At 64.5% G+C, this 15,881-nt stretch overlaps 6 protein-coding genes across 6 annotated transcripts; 4 read left to right on the top strand and 2 right to left on the bottom strand.

Moving 5' to 3' along the window:
- Positions 1-2,112: 2,112 nt before the first annotated feature.
- Positions 2,113-3,345, top strand: EMIHUDRAFT_224769 (hypothetical protein; the record flags this gene model as incomplete). The annotated part of the gene is made up of 4 exons (XM_005790733.1): positions 2,113-2,684; positions 2,748-2,901; positions 2,969-3,111; positions 3,186-3,345. The coding sequence occupies 4 exons, from the start codon at positions 2,113-2,115 to the stop codon at positions 3,343-3,345; spliced, it is 1,029 nt and encodes a 342-aa protein (XP_005790790.1).
- Positions 3,346-3,519: 174 nt separating this feature from the next.
- EMIHUDRAFT_224768 (hypothetical protein) lies at positions 3,520-3,895 on the bottom strand (the record flags this gene model as incomplete). Its single annotated transcript, XM_005790732.1, has 3 exons — positions 3,520-3,616; positions 3,685-3,805; positions 3,874-3,895. The coding sequence occupies 3 exons, from the start codon at positions 3,893-3,895 to the stop codon at positions 3,520-3,522; spliced, it is 240 nt and encodes a 79-aa protein (XP_005790789.1).
- Positions 3,896-4,281: 386 nt separating this feature from the next.
- On the top strand, positions 4,282-8,273 carry EMIHUDRAFT_466893 (hypothetical protein). The gene is made up of 11 exons (XM_005790731.1): positions 4,282-4,912; positions 5,038-5,149; positions 5,224-5,267; positions 5,347-5,412; positions 5,543-5,597; positions 5,667-5,776; positions 5,844-6,245; positions 6,326-6,478; positions 6,641-7,039; positions 7,071-7,451; positions 7,590-8,273. The coding sequence occupies exons 1-11, from the start codon at positions 4,289-4,291 to the stop codon at positions 8,127-8,129; spliced, it is 2,886 nt and encodes a 961-aa protein (XP_005790788.1). The 5' UTR covers positions 4,282-4,288; the 3' UTR covers positions 8,130-8,273.
- Positions 8,274-8,584: 311 nt separating this feature from the next.
- On the bottom strand, positions 8,585-10,059 carry EMIHUDRAFT_109456 (hypothetical protein; the record flags this gene model as incomplete). Its single annotated transcript, XM_005790730.1, has 2 exons — positions 8,585-9,502; positions 9,739-10,059. The coding sequence occupies 2 exons, from the start codon at positions 10,057-10,059 to the stop codon at positions 8,585-8,587; spliced, it is 1,239 nt and encodes a 412-aa protein (XP_005790787.1).
- Positions 10,060-10,906: 847 nt separating this feature from the next.
- On the top strand, positions 10,907-14,682 carry EMIHUDRAFT_224764 (hypothetical protein; the record flags this gene model as incomplete). The annotated part of the gene is made up of 2 exons (XM_005790729.1): positions 10,907-11,034; positions 13,434-14,682. 2 exons carry the CDS (start codon positions 10,907-10,909, stop codon positions 14,680-14,682), a joined length of 1,377 nt encoding a protein of 458 aa, XP_005790786.1.
- A 149-nt stretch (positions 14,683-14,831) lies between these two features.
- Positions 14,832-15,698, top strand: EMIHUDRAFT_224763 (hypothetical protein; the record flags this gene model as incomplete). The annotated part of the gene is made up of 1 exon (XM_005790728.1): positions 14,832-15,698. A coding segment is annotated over one exon (867 nt), but the record flags the coding sequence as incomplete, so codon positions are not given.
- Between the last annotated feature and the right edge of the window lie 183 nt (positions 15,699-15,881).

Below are 15,881 nucleotides of genomic sequence, written 5' to 3'. Positions count from 1 at the left end.
AGTGAGGACGACACGTAGAGAGACGCACCGTTTGCAGGAATCAGGTAGAGTTGCAAACGTGCGAAGACCGCGTTATAAGTCACCAGACCTCTCTCTCTCTCTCCAACCAGACACGGCAACGGTCAGTCATCTGTCTGGCGGTGCAACACGCTACACGGCCACGCCGCCCTTCTTCTCGTCCAGGCGAATCACAAAGAACAGCGCCGTGACAAATCCAGCAACGCCGCGCGACGCTGCGTTACCGAGCGTTTGAGTCCCCAATCCGGTCGGTGGTTGTCGCCGCCCATATCTCGGGCAGCCCGCCCGCCAAAAGAGCGATTTGCGGGTTGCGGCCAAGTTGTGGACCCATCCGACCGCTCATGATGGAGCGCCTCCGCTTGCTGCGCTGCGCGCACAAGGAGGGCCTGATCACGACGGAAGACTACCGACTTCACAAGTTTCGAGCACTCAACTCAGGCGCCAAGAGACCAATCGAAGGACGAGACAGTCCTCCTCCGTTGGCTCCGCCAGGCTGCTCGTCACGCCAAATGGCTACCCCCGTGCCCGTGGCAATGGATCCAGAGCGGCAATTCATTCTCCTCGTGGCTCGCCACCTATCGCGTGTAGTAGAGCTGCTAGAGCTCAATCTCGGCGCCCCGCAGCATGAGCACCACAATGCACACTCACCTGAGCAAGACACCTCAGGGACGACGCAGTCGCCACCGGTGGACATGACGTGCGCAGTCACCGTACGTCATAAGGTCCAACAACAAGGTATCGGCGCAGCCAGTAGGACTGTCAATGCCGTGGGTGGCGATGGCGGCGCAGGAGACCCGAGCCAGGCTGCAGCTCCAGGCCCCAAGGGAGCGGTCGAGCGGCGGCCACAGCGGGTGTTTGCTTTTGACCGGCAGGGACGCAGCACGGCGAAGATTGAGGGTCGGAGTCCCCTCGCGCTACGCATGGATCCTCTGCAGGTAGACGTACGGGATCTCATGCGCGAGGAGGCTCATCGGCACGACGCGACCCGGCGGCGGCCAGCAGATGCACAACACCCAGAAAGGCGATCAATTCAGCCGACACCAGCAGCGGGCAACAAGCCAGCGTGCAGAGGGCTGGGCACAGAAGCCTCTCCCGCAGTGGGACTCGCCCGCAGGCGGCCTGCCCGCGATGGAAAGCTGCCGCGTCGAGCGATCGGAGCAGTGTTTGGCTCTGCCGCGTCAGGCGTGGCTCCGAACCCGCGCCCAGCACAGCGAAGGCCGCCGAAGCAAAACTGGAGATAGAGAATAGCTAGATTGAGAAGCCGGAACGGGGTGTTTCAACACCTTAGTGATTCTTCTCTAAGGTAAATTGTACAGAAATGGCGTGGTGTGTGCGACAAAAACCGCGGAAAAACTGGAGGGTAACGAGATACGCGGGCCCCTTCTTCCGGCTATGTGCGCTCGCCTTAGACTACTGGTAGACTCCGTTGGCAAGGAGGCCGCGGTGCTGGGCCACTAGACCTTCGCTTAATCCATGCGCGCTCTCACTCCCGATGCTCGAGTGGTCCGCCTCGGCCATGGCCTCGGCGCTGATGACAGATGACCGCCACAACCATGCTAGGTTCGAGGGGGAATCTGGAGAATCTGGGAATCTGCTCACCACGGATCCCCACCTCATCGAGAACAAGTTTTGCAAGGTTTTTCTACAAGTTAGGCACAGAAGAGATGGCATTGCCGGCCACTTAGGATTCCTAGACGATCGCTGAGAGAAGAATTGAGTGAGTGAGTATTCTTGATACGAAAAACCACGCGACGACACACACCAGTCGACTCGCATCGGTTGCCTCCATGAACGGCGGAGCTATTCTCGCGTCCACACCACACCTGGCTCCAACGTGGACACGCCCATAGCTGGGGACACTACTAGGTCACGCATGGCATCAGAAGTTTTATCTCTGGGCCCCGAAAGGCATCTCTAGCAGCGTCGTTACGCATGCCACAAAACAAACAAACTCGCATGCCCCCTCCCCTCCTGGGCGCATGCGCCTCACGTCTCGACAGAGCATAAGCCCTTGGCGTGTGACGAGACGAGTTCTTCGCCATCGCACACACACGCAGACACATAGATCCAGATATCTTTTCCTCTTGCCGGACCATGGAGCGACCTCTACCAGTCTCCTCCACTATACACTCCACTATACACGGCCTCGTCGGCAAGTTCGTGTTGCTCTTCTGCGGCTTGCACGTGGCGTCCATCCTCGTTGCACCGCGCCTTTTTGCCACGCACTACAGGCCTCTCTCGCCGTCAGAGCAGAGAGACTGGCACGGGCGCGTGGTGGGCTCTCTGTTCGCGACGGGGATAGTTTTCGTCGCGCTGCCAGAGTATCTTTGGCCGGGCGATGCGCTGGCTGCCGACGAGGCCTTCGGCACTTCTGACCGCGCCAGCCTGGCCTGTGCCATCGCAGCGGCCTTCTTTGTGTGGGACGTGTTCTTCTGCACCGCCGCCTGTCAGGGCTGGCCATTTGTGTTACACGCGTCTGCGGGACTCTTCATTTATTGGCACGCGCTTCAGCCCTTCCAGCAGCGGGCTGCCTGCTTCTTCCTCTGCTGGGAGGCCTCGACGCCTCTGCTCAACCTCCGCTCGCAGCTTATTGCGTGTCGCTTAACCCACACACGCACCTTCAGCTGCGCTAACGTGGGCTTTGCCGCCGCCTTCCTCATCATCCGGTGCGTGCCTCGTCACAGAACGTCCCGAAGAGTCGTTTCTCCCACAAAGCCTCCGCCACGCAGGTGGGGCTTTGGCATGCCGGGGTCGGTGTTTTGGTGGAGCGACTCCATCGCCCTCCTCCGCGCCGGCGACCCTCGGTTGCGACCGCACGTTGTCTTTGTCACTATGGCCGCCAACCTCGCTCTCAACTCGCTCAACGTGTGGTGGGGCAGCAAGGTTCGCCGACCGCGCCTCTCCTGGGCGCCGCCTTGCACGTGAAAACCTCCGGGCCTGACGCCTGCAGGTGCTTGCTGGTGTCGCCCGGCTGGCTCGCGGGCGGGGAGAGAGCGGTGCTAGCGGAGGCGAGGCACCCGGAAGCCCCTCGCTAGACGAGGAGCGTGCTCTCGAGCTGCTTCGCCCGACAGACGCGGTGGAGCCTGAGGATGGGTGATGCAGCAGCTCGGAGCGTGCGCGGCGCGGCCGTGATCGCGGACCCGCACCCGCACCCAGTCTCGGCACAGCGGTCAGCGCAACAGTCACAGTCGCTTTTTTGTCTATATATGTCTCCACGAAGATTGGCACACCATTTTGGACCACCGCACACCATTTTGGATCATATTTGAGACCTCCACGGCCGCGCTAAACGAGAGGCTCAAAGGGGGCCCCAGACCGCTGCGCTAAACGCGCAGCTATTCCCAGCTTCCAGCTCCGTAACACCGTTGGCAAATTTCCACAGGCAGCAGCCGGCACGCGAAGTTGTTGCCTCTGTTCGCCTACACAGAATGTCAATTCTTAGCTGCCGCTCGTCGCGTGTACGCGCAGCCATCGAACCGTGACGACGACCTGCACTCACGCTCACGGCGCCTCGGCGACCGCCTCCGACGAAATGTCGCTCGTCGACGGGGCGGCGTTGCACTGGGCCGCAAGTCCCGGCACAACCTCGTCCATGTACCTACCATCGGGAGCAGCCCATGCGTCTCTTGCTGCGCGGTAAACGTCTCCCCGCAACCCGACTCGTACCTTTCGATGAGCTGCTGCAGCCGCTCGCGCATCATCGCATCGAGCTGGTACGTGCGAGCAAAGCTGCGCGCGAGCTGCCGCGGGTCGTCGTCCTCGTGAAGGCCAATGCGGCCAGTCTTGCCTAGAGGACGTAGAAGGAGGCGTGACGCTTGGCCTTGTTGCGAACGGTGGCTGGGACGAGCGCCGTACCAGGGCCAAGGTTGACGTCCATGTAGAGGAGTGGCACCTGCCTCTACGGATGATGCCGGCGCTGGGGTCCCCTTCGGATGCATCGTGACATCTGACAACTGGATTTCCACTGGTTCGTCCTCCTCGGAGTCATCTTCCCCGGCTTCCTTCCGCTCGGCTCTTCGCTCGGTACGTCCGGTGTGGCTCACCCTCCATGCCGTGAACAGGCGCTTTATCCACCCTATATTCTTCTCTCGTTCCTCTGCCCGTGCCTTGGTCTTGTCGTTGTTTCGCACCCATGTCTGTATGGCAATCGAGGCTGCCTTCCCCACTACCTGTAGTTCACTCGTCATCGCGAGCCCCCCTCTCTTTCTTTCCTTGCACCAATGAATTCTTTTGCTGTACTTGCGTTTTCACTGAATCGTCTCTAGGCAGAATGCTGGCCGCGCTGGCGTCGCTGCTCGTCGGCGGGTCCACCGCCTACCTGCCGCTAGCACCCGCCGTGCGCGTGTGCACGCACCAGCGTCCTGCCGTGGCGTCGCCCACGCGCACGGCGAGCGCGGCGATGGGCGTGCTCGACCAGGTGAGCGAGGCCATCCGCGGTGGCGGCGAGCAGGCGAGCGACAGCAAAAGTGACCCAAAGACGGCCGCCTTCACGGCGGCAAACGATCGGACGGTGATGGCGTACACCGAGCGGGTCGCTCGCATCAACGACCTCGAGGACGAGATTGAGGCGCTCGAGGACGAGGCGCTGGCCGCCAAGACGGCCGAGTTCCGGAAGCGGCTCGCGGCGGGCGAGACGGAGGAGGAGCTGCTCGAGGAGGCGTTCGCTGTGGTGCGCGAGGCTGCCTGGCGCACGCTCGACCTCCGCCACTACGACGTGCAGCTCGTCGGCGCGATGGCGCTGAACGACGGCAAGCTGGCGCAGATGGGCACCGGCGAGGGAAAGACCTTGGTGGCGACTGGGGCGGTGTACCTCAACGCGCTAAGCGGGAAGGGCGCGATGGTGGTGACGGTCAACGACTACCTCGCCCGGCGCGACGCCGAGGGGATGGGCCAGGTCCGCCCCCCCCCCCCCTGCCCCTGCTCCTCCACTCTGCTCCTCGAGCGCGCGCTGCTCCGCCTCCTCCGCTCCTCCTCCTCCTGCCGTCCTGCTGCTCACGGCCCGTCCCGACCGCACGGCAGGTGTACGCCTTCCTCGGGCTGAGTGTCGGCCTCGTCCAGTCCGGCTCCGACACGGCGGCGCGGCGGGAGGCGTACGCGAGCGACGTGACGTATGTGACCAACTCAGAGCTCGGCCTCGACTGCCTCCGCGACAACCCCGCCTTGTCACAGTTCTTGTTTCCGGAGGCCGCATTGCTTTGTCTGTAGGCTTCGACTATCTCCGCGACAACCTGGCCGTGACTGCGGAGGAGGCGCGCGCGCTGCGGGGTTGTGCTGCTGCTACACCACTGCTCACTCACACGGGGGGCGGGGAGCCGCTGCATGGCTCAGGTGGTGCTTCGGCGCGAGCTCAACTACTGCGTTGTTGACGAGGGCGACTCGGTGCTGATCGACGAGGCGCGCGCGCCGCTCGCCATCTCCGGCAAGACGAACTTCGGCTACCTCTCGGCTCATCTCGGCTGCATCTCCGGGCGCGCGTGCCGCTCCTCATCTCCTCCTATCTCCCCCTATCTCCCCCTATCTGCAGGCGCGCGTGCCCCTCATCATCTCCGGCAAGACGGACGCTCCGGTCGACAAGTTCGGCGCGGCGAGCGGGCGGCGGCGTGCATCTGCTGTCCTCGCTCGCACAGGGCGGTGTGGTCACCGACTAGGCGCGGCGAGCAAGCTGGCGGCGGTGCTCGAGCGCGGGATTCACTACGACGTTTTCGAGAAGGAGCAGACGGTCTCGCTGACCGACAAGGGCACGCGCGATTGCGAAAAGGTTCTCGCGGCGGGAGGCGCGACCACCGCTGCGCACTTCGCCTCTTCACGGCGTGAGCTGTTCACAGGCGCTCGCGGTGGGCGACCTGTACGAGCCGACCAACCCGTGGGCGTCGTACGTGTCGAACGCCCTCAAGGCGAAGGAGCTCTTCGTCAAGGAGCGGTCCTACCTCGTGCAGGGCGGCGAGGCGGTCATCATCGACGAGTTCTCCGGCCGCGTGATGGAGGGGCGCCGGTGGGGCGACGGGCTGCACCAGGCGGTCGAGGCCAAGGAGGGGCTGACGGTGCAGCCGGAGACGGAGGTGGTCGCGTCTGTCACCTACCAGTCGCTCTTCCGCCGCTTCCGCAAGCTCTCCTCCATGTCGGGCACCGCCCTCTCCGAGGCAGAGGAGTTCGCGACCATCTACGGCCTCGACGTGGTCGACGTGCCGCCCGTCCTCCCGTCGCTGCGCTCCGACATCCCAGACTCTGTGACTCCCGAACCCGGACCCTTTTCTAGACCCTGCCGGGCAGCTAGCTCCTGAGCGCTTGGCCGGAGCCGCGGCCGCAGGTCTTCAAGACGACGCGCGGGAAGTCCAACGCGGCGCTCGCCGAGCTGCTCTCGCTGCGGAGGAGCGGCCGGCCGATTCTGGTTGGGACCACGTCGGTCGAGGCGTCTCAGGTCTTCTCGGACAAGCTGACCGAGCTCGGCGTCAAGCACGAGGCGAGACTCGCAACCCTCGCCTCGCCTCCTCCCACTCTCCCCTCCGCTTCCCGTCTCCTCCCGTCTCCCCACCTCTCCTCCTCCGCTCCCCCCTCCCTCCTCCTCCCCTGCTCCTCCACCTCCCCCCCCCCCCTTTTCCGGATTCCCCCCCCCCCCCCGCAGGTCCTCTCCGCGGCGCCCGAGGCGGCGCAGCGCGAGGCGGAGGTGGTCGCCCAGGCCGGCCGCGAGGGCTCCGTCACTATCTCGACAAACATGGCTGGGCGCGGCACCGACATCCTGCTCGGCGGCAACCCCGCCTTCATGGCCCGCCTCTACCTGCGCACCGCCTTCGCCGCCGCCGCCGGCCTGTCCGGCGTCACGCCGCCTCGCGACGGCTTCTTCCCGCGCGCTGTGTCGGAGGAGGCGGAGGCCGCTGTCGGCCGCGCGGCGGCGCGCTTCGCCCAGTCGCGCGCGGCGGCGGCGGCGGACGACGACGCCGAGGGTCACGAGCGGGCGGAGCTCGCGGCGCCGGACGAGGGCTGCTCGCCGTGGCACTTTCGTGGAGGCTTCCCTGAGCGTCGCGTGGGTCCTCTCCGCCTAGGCGCTGGACGAGCTGCTCGCGGTGGCGGCCTCATCGGCGGCGGTGTTCGAGGAGTCGGTCGAGGACGAGGCGCGCGAGGCGCTCGAGGCGGTCGGCGAAGAGTTCGCCGAGGAGCTCGCGCCGGAGAAGGAGCGGGTGCTGCAGGCGGGAGGGCTGCACGTCATCGGCACGAACTTGCACGACTCGCGCCGGATCGACGGTCAGCTGCGCGGCCGCGCGGGCCGGCAGGGCGACCCGGGCTCGACGCACTTCTTCCTCTCGCTCGAGGACCGCATCTTCCGCCTCTTCGGCGGCGACAAGATCAAGGGGCTGCTCGACTTCATGCGCATCTCCGAGGACCAGCCGCTCGAGTCGGGGCAGGTGCAGCGGGTGGTGGAGGAGACGCAGGCCAAGGTCGAGCGCTACTACTACGAGCTCCGCCAGAAGCTTTTCGAGTTCGACGAGGCGCCGCTGCAACCCCCCCCCCCCCCCCGCGCTGCGCCCTCCCCCCCCCACCCGCTGCCCCCACCCCCACCACCCCCACCCCCCCAGGTGCTCGCCGTCCAGAGGGAGGACACCTACCGGACCCGCGCCGCGGTGCTGCGCGGCTCGGCCGACGAGGTGCTCGACACCCTCGCCGCCCACGCGGCCGGCACCGCCTCCGACATCCTGAAGAGCAACCTGGATGCGTCGGGCGCAGAGGCGACCCTCGCCAAGCTGCAGCAGTTCTTCCCCGCGGTGCCGCTCACCGCCGCCGACCTCGAGGGCGACGGCGCCGAGGAGCGCGCGCATGCGGCGGTGCAGGAGGCGTTGCGCGCCAAGGCAGCCGAGCTGGACAGCGTCCGGCCGGGTCTTGCGGTCGAGTCCGGCCGCTTCCTCGCGCTGACGCAGACGGACACGCTCTGGAAGGCGCACATGAAGGCGATGGGGTACGTCAAGGACTTTGCGGGCCTCAAGGCGTACTCTGGCACCGACCCGATCCAGGTGTACCGCGAGGAGGGGCTGCGTCTCTACGAGGCGATGCAGACCTCGCTCCGCCAAAACACCGCCTTCTCCTTCTTCCAGTACCAGCCACGGAGCAAGGGAGCGTGATGTGGCGCGCGTGTGGCGTTAGCCGTGGCGAATCTGTTCGAGGCGAACCTGGTGTGACGTGCGCATGTTAGTTAGCCGTACCCTGCATGTCCGCTGCTTGTTGTTGGGGGGGCGCTGTGAACGATAAGATGCCCTGCATAAGATCACACACCACTGACACTCACAACTCACATTTCTCGCATTACGCAAAAAAACCGGAGACCCCCGCTCGGCGCGCAATAAGCTATAACCTATTATCTCGGCCCTGCACGCCGGGGTGAGAGCTGAGAGTGAGAGCTGAGACGGGGGCGCGCCGGCGCGCGAGACCGCTCAAGGAGTGCACGAGATGTGCGGCGGATCGGGGTTGATAATGAACACCCTTTATAACAGATCTCCCGCCCTCCTCTCCATCCAGCTCGCCGTCCAGGCTGATGCGTCCAACGAGCTAGAAACCAGCGACGCCGACACCATACGCGCTAGTTGCCGTTGGCCCTCCTCTTCTTCGTCCGCTTTTTGCTCGCCATGTCGAGCATGCCTCGCGACTGCTCTTTGAGAGCGTCGCGGTCAAATACCTCCTCTTCCAGATCCTCCTCGTACTCCTCCTCCGAATCGACGTCCTCGCCATCCACGTCGCCAATGCGGCAATTATTGGCGGCCATCGGCTCCGACGGCATGTCCGGCCGCGCCTTGAGAGTGGACTGACCCATCTCTCGCACCATCGCCTCCTCCTCCTCTCGAATGGCGTCAATCACCCGCCGCAGCTTCTTCTCGCACTGGTGGAGCACCTCCACCATGTTGTCCTCTGTGAGCGCCAGCCGCGCCTCCTCGATGTCGACCCCATCGAGACGGTCGGCGAGATGCTCGACCCCCGCCTTGATCGCGACGAGCACCTTGGCCAGCCGCTCGTGCCGGTGCCGGTGCCGCTCGTGCGTGCGGCCCGCAGGCTCGGGCGACGCCACTTGCGGCGGCTCCTCGCCCGCCTCGGCGCTGTACTTGAGCCGCTGCATGCGCTCGTGCGCCTCGCGTTTCTTGGCCGTGAGCTTGTCGATGTCGGCCTGTGCCTCGGCAGTCATCTGCTCCAGGTTCCTGTGCGTCGTCTCCTGCGTGAGGAACTTCTCAATCACCTCGCTCACGTCGGACACCCCCGTGGCCTCCTTGATCTCGCGGAAGGCCGCCTCGTACGCCCGAATCTTCTCCTGCTCCTCTGCGATGTCCGCCTCGCTCACGCCCGCCCGGTCGCCATCGGCACCGCTGTCGCGCTGCGCGGCGGCGAGGGCCTCGCGCCGGGCCTTTTCGCGCCGCTCGAGCTCGGTCTTCGCCTCGGTCCGCTTGGCCACCAGCGCCTTTCGCTCCGCCAGCTGCTTGTCTCGCCGCCGCCGCTCCTCCGCCACCGCCTAGTGCCAGTGGTAATTCTTTTTTCGCACGCTATAGCTGTGTGTGTACCTGTGTTAGTGCCAGTGCGCGCCAGTCCCGTGCTAGTGTTGTGCGAGGGAGTTTGGTCCTAAAGTTCTTTTCTCGCACCTTTTCTCGCGCGGGCCCACGCAGGGTATCCTCTCCGAGGACTCATTGGGTTGCTCTTTGATTCGAAAATTCTTCTTTCGCCCGCTGCTGGGCCACCTCCGAAGTCGACGATGCTGGTGATGTTGGCGTTGGTCATCGAGTTGATGGAGTCGCCCTTGAGCTTGGTCTCAGTGCTGGCCTCAGTGCCGTTGGTCTCAGTCTCATTGCCGGCCTCAGTGCCGAGTGCAAGGTCTCCAGCCTTGCCAGTCACCTTGATGTCCTCGGTTGGCGTCGCTTTGCCGTCCGAGACATCCTTGGTGTTCACCGACCGTATCGAGCGGACGGTGGACTCCACGACGGGCTCGCAGTAGCTCGTCGTGCGCTGGTTGACGGCCGCCGTGCCGTCGTTGACGACCGCAGTGTCGTCGATGATCTCACGCGAAGGAACCATGTCGGAAATCGTAAAGAGTACCTCCTCCTGCGAAAGTTATTTAGGACCACCCCCCTACCGCCGCCCAGTACGTGCTCCGCAGCTGAGCCCACGCACCCCACAGCAGCTCAGGGACACAATGAGCTCGCATACAAGTGCTGGTACGCACAGCTCGACGCGTACTCGAATGATGCCACTGTCATTCTAGCCGGCGAGTGGCGGCGTCACAGCGTCGACTCTCGCATCGCGATGAGACGCACTGCTTGCCCAGACGCGCGCCTTGGCGCGCTCCTGTGGTGCAGGAGGAAGGCCAGCGCTCGTGCTGCGCAGGCCCGGCCGTCTGGCTGAAGGGAGCAGCAGCTGGCGCTCAACAGCAGCGCTGTCGAGCAGCGCAGACACACCACACTCCCGCCAAGCCACGTGTCATTTCGCGCCAAGATTTGGCGCCAAAATGGCACTTTAGTGTCCACCTAGCCACGTGGTCGCGGCCTGAAGCTCCAAGCTTCTGGGAGTGAGGTCCTACATTACATGGCTCCATTTGGCTCAGTTGGTGGCACCGTCCAATCGTTCGCCGATATCCGGAACTGGGGTGGTCCTAAATAACTTTCGCAGGAGGAGGTAAAGGACTAACTATGACGTCGCTACAATGTGCGCGCTCCACCTTCCATGACAATGTGCGCGGGACAGACACGGACACAGGAGGAAGGGAGGTGGCTCCTCTCTCATTGAGAGACACGCACACGGGTGAGGGGTGGAACACGTTCACACCGGGACGCCTTATCTCTTACACAAACGCGTTGTGAAACCAAATGAGAGAAGGAAAGTGCGGGCGCCACGCCCGCGGCACCAAGCCAGCCACGAGGTGTATATGTCGGCTGAGGCGCAAAACGACGAGGCCGCAAGCGTCGCGATCGGCGCCAACGGCTTGGGGAGCACTGTGGAGGAGAGCGATCCGGCCCGCGGCGCGAGTCCAAAACGACAGCGGATCGCCGCCTCGTCCTCGGGGCTACAGGCCGACGAGGAGGAGGACGAGGAGGAGGACGATGGCGAAGACGGCGAGTACGAGCCGTCAGACAGCGGCGAGGATGACAGCGAAGCCGATGACAGCGGCGATAGCGGCGAGGACGAGGAGGAAGAGGGCGTGGACGGAGGCGAAGACGAGGAGCCCGCCGAGACCTCGACCGGCGAATGTGCCGCTGGCTTGGAGCTCGTGGAAGAGGTCGTTGCCCTCCACGCGGATGCCCGCACTGACCTGGAGGCGGTGCTACATGGAGCTGGCGCTTCGATGGAGGAGGCGCCGCGCGTGGGAAAGGGCAAAGGGAAGGCGGTGGCGGCGCCCCGGGCGGGGCCTGCTCTGAGCGATGACAGCGATTGATCCGATGCCGCGCCAACACACAGCAGCCAGTCTTCCTTGTTAGTTATTATCAAAAGTGCACGAGCCATACGACACGGGGCAAAACGCTAAACGGATCCCACACCTGGGCGCCCGGTCGGCATTTGCATTTCCCCGCCCCCGCACGAGCAGGGCGCGGGGTGGGAGATTTTTGAGTGAAAACCCTCCCTTGTGCCACCGTTTCGTGGGCACGCGCGCCGGGGCGCCGTGTGCTCGCCCTTGATCGTATCAAGACGCCCCAGGGCAGTGGGGTCGTCTCCAAGGGACGGTGGAGGCACCAGCGGCCTCACGCCTGCACGTTTTGACCTCGACGTAGCTCCGCAATCTCGATTGAATCTCGATGCGCTCTCCACAAATACTCGCTGGAGCCTCCAAACCAGAGCAGTCCGTCACGACACACGCGTGCCCACCCTCTCGGAGATATCCAGAACGCCCCGGATCGTCTCATTTCGTAGCCTGTACAATTCTAAAAAAGAAAGAAAACAGACAACCCAAGGGAGGGATGGGAGGACGGCACGCCGCCACCACACAGGGATTTTAAGGAGAGGAGTGTGATGCGCTAGCCGTCGCCCACCCTAGGGAGTCTGCCTCTTCCTATCTCTTTTCGCAGTCTCTCGCCGATTCTCGCTGCAACCTTCATGCCACCTCGCGGCCGTCCCACTCTCGTCGTTCTCTCCCTTGTCACTTCCTCCTCTGTCGCGTCATTCTCTTCTGCCTCGTCCTGCGCCGCCGCCGCCTGCCGTTCCCTTGTTCTCTCGGCTTCTTTCGCCTTTCGGCGCAGCTCCGCCCTCCTTGCTGCATATCCTGGCCCCTCGAGTCTATCGAGCTCCCCTCGCGCAAGGACCACATTTCTGACTCCCACTCCGATCATTTGCCTCCAGGTCATGTTGTTGCTCAGGTCCACTCTCACTTCGAACACTCGTGCCTCTACGGATGATGCCGGCGCTGGGGTCCCCTTCGGATGCATCGTGACATCTGACAACTGAATTTCCACTGGTTCTTTTATGTCCCACCATGCAGAGCGCATCTCTCTCTCTGTTGTGCGAGGCGTGAACCGCGCCATTCGCTCTCACCTGGCAACCCTGTCTGCACGTCTCGCGCGCGCGTGAACAGGGCTCCAAGGCCCCAAATGACGTGTGAGTGTTAGATTTGTTTGGTATTGCTAAAAATCTCTCTCTCTGGTTCGTCCTCCTCGGAGTCATCTTCCCCGTCCTCCTTCCGTTCGGCTCTTCGCTCGGTACGTTCGGTGTGGCTCACCCTCCATGCCGTGAACAGGCGCTTTATCCACCCTATATTCTTCTCTCGTTCCTCTGCCCGTGCCGGTACAAATCTTTTTCGCACGCGGCCGGTCCTCAAATTCTTTTTCGAGAGCAACACTACGAGTAAGGGCTTTAGCCCGGCACGACTTTCTTTACTGGTAGCGATCGATGTGCCAATATGGATTTACGTAATCCATTCTAACTTCATTCGCCGAAGGGCGACGGTCTCTCGTGCGCGCGAGCGAGCCCGAGCCTCGCCGCCGCGCCACGAGCGATCTTTCTTCTGCTGGCACAACCCAGCCAGCCGGCGCGCGCGCTCCACGCCGCGCGCCGCTATTGTGCTGCGCCTCGCGCAGCCCAATGTCGGAGGCAGCACTGCTCGCATTCTCCGACATTCCTGGCCTCGCTTCAGCTCTGCCAGAGAGGTCTGACACGGGGATGGATGCCGCCCTGGGCGCATTCCGTGAGGTCCCCACAGCGCCTTCGCGGCCTGGGAGTACGGAGGCCGAGCCTGCTGGCCGAGCCGAGCCGGCCGAGCCCGCAGAAGTTGGCGAGAGCTCCGTGTCTCTCGCCAGTGTGTCAGAAGGCCGTGCCCTGCCTGACACCGAGATGGATGCCGCCCTGAGCGCATTCCAGGAGAACCCCACAGCGCCTTCGTGGCCTGGGAGTACGGAGGCCGAGCCTGCTGGCCGAGCCGAGCCGACCGGTTCGGAGCATGCTGGCTCCCAGTTGCCACCCGCTAGGCACTCCCATCTGATAGCCACTCTGGCCCGTCGATGCTTTGGCATCCCATGTGGAGCATACTTCGACGACTATGATATATGCGGTCCTGACTGGGCAGCGGCGTCGGCCAAAGTGGTGCTGCGCCAGCTACATCTCTGGCTTGGCGTACCGCTCGCGGAGGGCCTAAAGGATGTTCCTCCCCGCGAGATTAACCCGTTCCTGGGCGTTGTCACGGACCTTTCTCAGTTCCGGCAAGGCATAGTGTTCATGCAATCTAAGCCCGAGAGGATTGCAAAGCTGATTGACTCCATAGAGCGGTACCTCGAGCACGGCATACCGTCAGCCGAGGCGAGGCACTTCTTCGGCAAGCTGGAGTTCGTCCGCTCATCAGCAACCGCCGGGCGCATTGGCAGAGCCGCTATAGGGATCCTCCGCCGTGCCACCGGGGCGGGAGGACAAAGCGGAGCCCTCGACGAGAGCGTCACTGCGGCCGTCGTTAGGGAGGCACTGATCTTCCTCTATTTCCTGCTGCCGCGCATCCCCCGGCGCAGGTTTCACTTTTGCGGCGACCGCCACTCGCGCCCGCCGATAGCTCTCTACACGGACGCGATGTACGAGGCCAAGGCGGCACAGCCGGCCCGGATCGGTGTCGCGCTATATGACCCGCTTGATACGGAGTCTCGCTGGCGCGACTTGTCTATCGAAGTCCCGGCCCGTATCATCGCCGGATGGGCTAAGCGCGAGCAGTACATCACGCAGTTGGAGACGCTGGCGCCGCTCGTCGCGATCCTGTCCCGACCAGGCCAGTTCCGCGGCAGGGACGTGATCTGCTTTGTGGATAACACCGGCGCACTGTTCGGTCTCGGTAAGGGCGATTGCAAGGACGCGGACTGCGCGCGCCTCATCCACATTTTCCACACCCTGTGCCTGGCGCTCGACATCAGCGTCTGGTTCGAATACGTCGCGTCGGGGGCGAACCTCGCTGATCTCCCGTCCCGGGGGGATCGGGAGCTACTCATTGAGATGGGCAGCACGCCCTTCTCACACGTCGAATGGCCGGACCTCGCGGCCGACCTGTCCCGCTCCTTCCAGTCGATCTGGGAGCGCTTCGCCCCCCGACCTAGCACGGGCGACAAGCGGCGGCGCGCGGCGATCGACCGCGCAATCGGCGACCTGCGGGACCCGGTGCCGAAGGCGCCCTGCTGCAGCAACTCGCGCAGGCGCGCACGCATTCGCGAGGGACTGCGCGACGATATCGGGAGCCGCTAGGAGCCTTCCCAGCCCTACCTCTGCGGCACTCTAACCACGTATCAGCCTCCGCCTAGCATACGTGGACCCACCGAGCCAATATGGGAGCAGCCTCGTGGCGAGTGCCCCACGGGCCTTGCTATACGAGCGCCGCCCCGGCTCCTACCGGCATGGCCGGGAGGGGCGCGAGTGGCCTAGTCCACAAGACTGGCCTCTGGAGCTCGCGCCTCTCGTCATCCATTGAGCACTTTAGTGCGAATATCCAGACCTGTCTGTGTCTCCTGTGTACCCTCTCTCGCACAGAGATGTGGACGAGTGAAGAAATCGCAGACAACATGCCGCCCGGCTCCGACCCCTCGCCCGAGGGCGGTTCGGAGCTGGAGCGGCTCGAGACTCTCACAGAGACGCTTCGCGGCAAGCTGGCCGCGGCGATGGCCAGAAAGGCGGACGGCGCCGCCGGCGGGAGCGACGCGGCCGAGCTGGTCGCCGGCTCGGGGCTGGCGTTGCTCGAGCTCAAGCAGCTCAACCGTCGTGTGTGGGAGCTGGTGGGGGAGTATAAGGAGGGCACGCAGCGGGCCAACGCTGGGGTCGACGCCGCCGAGCTCAAGCTTCAGAATCTGCAGTACGAGAAGAACCACTTTCTGCGAGAGATCACGCACCTGCGCGACTTTCGGCAGGACGCGGGCCCGCGGATCGAGCTGCTGCCCGAGAGCGAATTCGCGGCGGCGGCGCCGGAGGAGCTGCGCGGCACGTCCAAGGCGGCCGACCCGCACCAGTTCCACCTCAACCGCCTCGAGCTCGAGCGGAGGCAGCGCGAGTCGCTTTGCGGCGAGCGGGACGCGAGGGCGGCGGAGCGCACGGCGGCGGCGGAGCGGAATGCGGAGAAGCGGGCCTTCCTGGAGGGGCTGCAGGCGCAGCTGGCGTCGCTCACCACCCTCTCGCTCCCGCTGCAGCGCCTCCTCGAGCAGAAACACACCCAGCGCTGGAACGAGCGCCGCACATTGCACCTGCTCGCGCCTCCGCTGCGCGCGCTGTACGTGCGAGGCGAGGCGGCGGGCGAGAGGGGAGGGGGTCGGGGGCGGGTCGAGAGCGGGGGTGGGAGCGGGGGGTTGGGGGTTCCGAGGGGGCGTGTGAGCACCGCCAGAGAGTGCCCACCCCACTCCCTCGCCCAGACCTCGCCGCACCCACACCGCCCCACACCGCAACCACACCGCCCCACA

The sequence above is a fragment of the Emiliania huxleyi genome (genome assembly GCF_000372725.1).
Source record: "Emiliania huxleyi CCMP1516 chromosome Unknown EMIHUscaffold_119, whole genome shotgun sequence".
Classification (NCBI taxonomy): Eukaryota; Haptophyta; order Isochrysidales; family Noelaerhabdaceae; genus Emiliania; species Emiliania huxleyi.
Note: the sequence above shows the minus strand (reverse complement) of the source record. Positions and strands in the feature narration are given on the sequence as shown.